At 45.2% G+C, this 6,745-nt stretch overlaps 1 protein-coding gene across 1 annotated transcript; it reads left to right on the plus strand.

Annotated features, from left to right (window-relative positions):
• Positions 1-347: 347 nt before the first annotated feature.
• On the plus strand, positions 348-5,306 carry SMIM26 (small integral membrane protein 26). Its single transcript, XM_024238930.3, has 2 exons — positions 348-1,887; positions 3,544-5,306. Exons 1-2 carry the CDS (start codon positions 1,770-1,772, stop codon positions 3,711-3,713), a joined length of 288 nt encoding a protein of 95 aa, XP_024094698.2. The 5' UTR covers positions 348-1,769; the 3' UTR covers positions 3,714-5,306.
• Positions 5,307-6,745: the final 1,439 nt, after the last annotated feature.

Genomic DNA, 6,745 nt, shown 5'->3' on the forward strand with positions numbered 1-6,745 from the left:
TTGTATTGTTTTTTTTATTATTTTCATTTTTTTGAGACAGAGTCTCGCTCTGTCACCCAGGCTGGAGTGCAGTGGCGCGATCTCGGCTCACTGCAACCTCCGCCCCTCCAGGTTTAAGCAATTCTCTGCCTCAGCCTCTGGAGTAGGTGGGATTACGGGCATGTGCCACCACGCCCAGCTAATTTTTTTGTATTTTTAGTAGAGACAGGGTTTCACCATCTTGGCCAGGCTGGTCTTGAACTCCTGACCTTGTGATCCACCCACCTCGGCCTCCCAAAGTGCTGGGATTACAGGAGTGAGCCACCGCGCCCGGCCTATTGTATTTTTTTAATGTCCATTTCTGTGATGACTAATGATGCTACTGTGCTTATTGGTCACTTGTATCTCCTTTTGTTCTACTCAAATTTATTGCCTGGTTTTTAGTTGGGTTGTATTTTTATAACTGAGTTATAAAGGGTCCTCATATATTCTGGATCCAAGTCCTTTGTTAGATATATGTTATTGTGAATATTGTATTCTGTGGCTTGGCTTTTCATTTTCTCAACTGTGACCTTCAAAGAGCAAAAATTTTAATTTTTTTTAAAAAGCCCTATTCATTTTTGCTTTATGCATCTATATATAAATTGAGATGGGGTCTCACTATGTTGGCCTTGCTGGTCTGGAACTCTTGGGTTCAAGCAATCCTCCCTGCTCTACCTCCCAAAGTCCTGGGGTTACAGGCATGAGCCACCCCGCTTGGGATGCCTTTTTTATTCTAAGAAATCTGTGCTTATTCCAAGATGGCAAACATATTCTCCTGTTTTTTTTTTTCTAGGCTTATATTAAATAGTTTTAGCTTTTACATTTAAGTCAGCGATCCATTCAGAGTTAAGTTTTGTGGATATCTATTTCTGTAGGGCAGAACATCAGTTTTTAAAGGGTGGGCAAGGTGAAAAGAACCTTGAAGGATACCAGGGAAAATGATGTTTTTGAAGCCATGAAAGGTGCAGGTGGGGTCGGTGGTGGCAAATGCTTCCGAAACCAAGTTTGAGTGTGGCTGAAAAGTACTTAACGTCAATTTACCGAGACTACCCTGTGCCAAGCACATCACACTTGCTCTTAAGTTGTTCAGTCTATTGAGGGCATCTTGCTTTAAAAAATGTATGAATAAGACAAAAGCTGGAGGTGGACGGAGTCGAAGGAGATTTTTTGTTTTTGAGACGGGCACGTTTGTATGAAGGATAAACGTCAATAATGAAGATGGGGGAGGGCTTAGGGAGTCAATGAGGGGAAAGGCTCCCGAGGCAGGAAAAAATAGGACCCAGAGCCTAGTGGAGGGATTAGCTTTGGCCTGGAAGTATTTAAAGTTCACCCAGAGTTCCGGAAAGGAAAATGGGGGAAAAGAAAAGTTGCGGGGAGAGACAAGCAGTATCCCTGCAAATCTCAAAACTGGAAGAGGAATTGGAAGTAACCTTTTCAGATACCGTCTGGAGCCCATGAAGGCATTACAATTTTGCAAGTGAGAAGCTTCTCCTCTAAGAAGTTGTCATTTAGTCCTCGTCACGTGGTAAAAAGTATCGCACGCCCACAGTTCTGCACCCGAAAGTCCGGACACCCGAGCGACTTTCCGGACCAGAGGCCCTGAAATGCATCAAGGCAGAGCCGGAAGCGGCCGCGGAAAACTGGCGGCTCCTTAATGGTTCCGGGGGCAGGGACGGCAGCGACGCCCTCACCGGAAGTCCCGCCTCCGCCGGGGGCCTGCGAGAATCGAGGCACTGGCCGGCGTACCCATGTATCGAAGTGAGTTCACGGCCTGGTACCGGCGGATGTCCGTGGTCTACGGGATCGGCATCTGGTCTGTGTTGGGCTCACTGCTTTACTACGGCCGGACAATGGCGACGTCGTCAGGTAGGGCTCTTCGGCGGGGCCTGCCTCGGGACACACGGCCTTCAGTGGAGAGTTCCCCGGGGGTCATGGAAACAACCTCCTGCCCTTTAAACCCCAGGTTTATTCTGCAAAACAAATTGAAACGGGTGCTAACAGCCGTTTGTTATAATGGAATCTGCAAAGAACTAGACGCCAGGAATTATTAATACCTTGTAAATATTGTGACCTAAATCTTAATCATTTACTGGATAGGGCCGTCCCCATACTCAGAATTGGAGGAATCTGTGTAAAGTTCAAGGTGGAATTTCAGAGACTCTGGCCGGTGATTTTTAAAGAGTGATGCTTCAGTACTACTCTCCTTCATCGTATGTGGCGAGCAATTTCAGGACTTTTAGCAGCCAAGGCGTATTAAAATCTTCCAGTTACTAGGCGCAAAGGGAGAAAAGGCTCAGCTTTGAAAAATATGCTGGAAATCTGTAGAGACATTAAGTTGATTAGTGTGGTTGCTAGGGGCTGAGGGGTTGGGGAGATGGGGAATAACTGCCAAAGGTATGGATTCCTTTTGTGGATGAAAATATTTTTAAATTGATTGTGGTGCTGGTTGCACAAATCTGAATATACTAAAAAACATTAAATTGTATATTTTAAGTGGATTAATCGTATGATATGTTAATTATATCTCAGTAAAGTTGTTGTGTAAAAACTATGCTGAAGATTACATTTGGTGTTGAAGCTGTCAGTGACCTGAAAGTACGTGTCCAGCATTAAGCATTTAAAAACACTTTGGCCGGGTGCAGTGGCTCGCGCCTGTAATCCCATAACTTTGGGAGGCCGAGTTGGGAGATTGCTTGAGCCCAGGGGTTCGGGACCAGTCTGGGCAATATAGGGAGACCCCCATCTCTACCAAAAAAAAAAGAAATTTATATATATAATATTTTATATTTACTTTATATATAATATATGGTAAAAATGTTTTATATTTATATATAAAGTAAAAATATTTTAATGTCCATGTTTATGTTTTCTTTCTTTAGTTCTTTTTTTTTCTTTTTGACAGGGTCTCACCCTGTCACCCGGGCTGGAGTGTAGTGGCATGATCTCGGCTCACCACAACTTGCGTCTCTGGGCTCAAGTGATTCTCCTGCCTCAGCCTCCCGAGTAGCTGGGATTACAGGCTCAGGCCACTACTGCCCGGCAAATTGTTTTTTTTTTTTTTTTTTTGAGATGGAATCTAGCTCTGTCGCCCAGGCTGGAGTGCACTGGCGCTATCTCGGCTCACTGTAACCTCCACCTCCCAACTCAAGCAGTCCTGCCTCATCCTACCCAGTAGCTGGGATTATAGGCCTATGCCACCACGCCCAGCTAATTTTTGTATTTTTGGTAGAGATGGGGTTTCACCATGTTGGCGAGGCTGGTCTCAAACCCCTGACCTCAGGTGGTCCACCCGCCTCGGCCCCCACAAAGTGTTGGGATTACAGGTGTGAGCCACCGCACCCGGCCTTTCTTTCTTTCTTTCTTTCTTTATTTCCCTTCCTTTTCATTCCTTCCTTCATTATTTGGGTTGGAGGGAGTGGACGTAATATGTACCTTAGTTAATTTCTAAGACTTTAATGACTGCTTTCTAAGTTAATAATTCAGGTGTTCTTTTTTTTTTTTTTTCTCTTAATGGTGATAAAGTAAACCAAAAGGATGGCTCAACAAGTGAAGCACCCAGTGAACTATCTGAACGCCCAAAAGGATTTTATGTGGAAACAATTGTCACATGTAAAGAAGATTTTGTTCCAAATACAGAAAAGATCCTCAACTATTGGAAATCATGGACTGGTGGCCCTGGCACAGAACCATGACTGGCTGCTGAATTCTGAAAACCAGGACTTGGTTCAACATTTAAATTTGATAGTTGCCTCGATTCCCATTTTGTGTTTGCAAAAAGTGTATGTATTTAAATTTGCTGTAAAACATAATCACTAGTAATATGCAATAAATATTTTCTTGAAGGAAACTACCTGCATTTCCTTTTTTTTTTTTTTTGAGACGGAGTCTCGCTGTGTCACCCAGGCTAGAGTGTAATGGCATGATCTCTGCTCACTGCAAGCTCCACCTCCTGGGTTCACGCCAGTCTCCTGCCTCAGCCTCCTGAGTAGCTGGGACTACAGACGCCCGCCACCACACCCAGCTAATTTTTTGTATTTTTAGTAGAGACAGGGTTTCACCGTGTTAGCCAGGATGGTCTCCATCTCCTGACCTTGTGACCCGCCCGCCTCAGCCTCCCAAAGTGCTGGGATTACAGGCGTAAGCCACCGTGCCCGGCCTACTATCTGCATTTTCAAGAGGTGTTCCTCTATATTTGCATGAGTGAAAGATTGCTGTGAAATTTCACATAGAGCTTCCATAAGCTTGATTTCCTGAAACTAGTTAATGTACATTTATATTTCTTTCATGTTGCTATTAGGCACAGCTTTAGTGGTCGCTTTAAGGTTAGTTTCAGCAAATCTCCATATTCAGTTTGGGATTCACAGTAGCCCTTTGGGTACTACTGCGTACTGGGTAAGTATGATATAAATTTGATTGTAACTTCTGAATTAAATAGACTGGACCTATTCTTTAGGACTAGTGCACATACCCCTCATTCCTTCAGCAGGTGTGGATTACCCACCAACTGTGGCCAGTGCTATTCTAATGCTGGGAATGCAGTCAGGACGACATGATTGATGCTGAACCGGTTTCCTCAGTGGTCTCTTGGTTGCAGGCAACAAACACAAGTGAGCTTAAATCAAAAGGGGGTGTTTATAAAAAATGTGTATTGGTAGCTAAGAATTAAAGCAGAGAGTATGGGCCAGGAGCGGTGGCTCACGTCTGTAATCCCCGCACTTTGGGAGGCTGAGGCGGGCTGATCACAAGGTCAAGAGATCGAGACCATCTGGGCCAGCATGGTGAAACCCCATCTCTGCTAAAAATACAAAAATTAGCTGGGCATGGCACCGCGTGCCTGTAGTCCCAGCTACTTGGGAGGCTGAGGCAGGAGAACCACTTGAACCTGGGAGGCGGAGGTTGCAGTGAGCCGAGATAGCACCACTGCACTCCAGCCTGGTGACAGCGAGATTCCATCTCAAAAAAAAAAAAAAAAAGCAGTATGTTGAGGTCTTCAGAAGGCCTGACAGTGGGACCAGAATGCAGGTAGCCACTCACTGAGCCTGCCTGGGCTCTCGACCTTGCTTTTCTTATTGCATACCAGCTGCTTTTCTCACCTTTCCGGAGTAATACAAATATCCCAAGAAGATACTACCTCCCGTGTGTAGTGCCAAAGTCTGACCAGCCTCTCCTCAACCCGGTCTTTGGCTTCCACCCTTGTGAGAGACTCAGTTCAGTTTTTGTCAGATCCCTGCCTATGAATTATAGAGTACTGCCTCAGTTATGAATAAAGTGGCATTTGTTTCTCATTTAGGTAGTGTTTTCCTGTTCATAGCTGTCGGAACTCTGTGAGTAGAGATGTGTGGTAGGACAGGAATTGGGCATTTCAGGGTTCCTCTACAGTACTATGACCTTCAGACCCTCATCTTGATTTCTCATTGGTGTCAGTTCCACCATATGGGTGGCCTGAGCAGTGCTGTGGTGCAGTCAGCCTTAGTGACAAGGATTCCAAAATCACAAGTAACAGCTCCAGATGCTGGTAGCAGAGACTCAACTTCCCGAGGGATATCAGGTCAAGCATGGATTCATGCCAATTAGCTGTGTATTCCAGTGGACCATCTTGGTTGGCATCAAACTGATGAATGAGAAGCAGTGTGCAACAGTGTAGGGAAAAGCAAGAGAGATCAGATTGTTAATATGTCTGTATAGAAAGAAGTAGACATAAGAGACTCCATTTTGTTCTGTATTAAGAAAAATTCTTCTGCCTTGAGATGCTGTTAATCTGTGACCTTACCCCCAACCCCGTGCTCTCTGAAACATGTGCTGTGTCAAACTCAGGGTTAAATGGATTAAGGGTTATGCAAGATGTGCTTTGTTAAACAAATGCTTGAAGGCAGCATGCTCCTTAAGAGTCATCACCACTCCCTAATCTCAAGTACCCAGGGACACAAAAACTGCGGAAGGCCTCAGGGACCTCTGCCTAGGAAAGCCAGATATTGTCCAAGGTTTCTCCCCATGTGATAGTCTGAAATATGGCCTCGTGGGAAGGGAAAGACCTGACCGTCCCCCAGCTCGACACCCGTAAAGGGTCTGTGCTGAGGAGGATTAGTATAAGAGGAAGGCATGCCTCTTGCAGTTGAGACAAGAGGAAGGCATCTGTCTCCTGCCCGTCCCTGGGCAATGGAATGTCTCCGTATAAAACCCGATTGTACGTTCCATCTACTGAGATAGGGAAAAACCGCCTTAGGGCTGGAGGTGAGACATGGGGCAGCAATACTGCTTAACAAAGCATTGAGATGTTTATGTCCATGCATATCTAAAGCATAGCACTTGATTCTTTACCTTGTCTATGATGCAAAGACCTTTGTTCACGTGTTTGTCTGCTGACCCTCTCCCCACTATTGTCTTGTGACCATGACACATCCCCCTCTCTGAAAAACACCGACCAATAATCAATAAATACTAAGGGAACTCAGAAGCCAGTGGGATCCTCCATAGGCTGAACGCTGGTCCCCTGGGTCCCCTTATTTCTTTCTCTATACTTTGTCTCTGTGTCTTTTTCTTTTCCAAGTCTCTCGTTCCACCCAACGAGAAACACCCACAGGTGTGAAGGGGCGACCCACCCCCTTCACAACAGTAGACGGGGAAGGTGAGAAGCAAACGAATCAGAAGTATGGGAGAAATGGGAACAGTAGCATGAACCTTTTGGAAGACATTTCCTAACATGAGGGACTTCCAGAGAAACAAA

Source organism: Pongo abelii, chromosome 21, assembly GCF_028885655.2.
Source record: "Pongo abelii isolate AG06213 chromosome 21, NHGRI_mPonAbe1-v2.0_pri, whole genome shotgun sequence".
Taxonomy (NCBI): Eukaryota; Metazoa; Chordata; class Mammalia; order Primates; family Hominidae; genus Pongo; species Pongo abelii.

Excerpts from the sequence above, each read along its gene's own strand:
- SMIM26 (XM_024238930.3), top strand. The coding sequence starts at position 1,770 with ATGTATCGAAGTGAGTTCACGGCCTGGTACCGGCGGATGTCCGTGGTC. Across the intron at positions 1,888-3,543 it reads GACAATGGCGACGTCGTCAG|TAAACCAAAAGGATGGCTCA; the intron begins GTAGGGCTCTTC and ends ATGGTGATAAAG.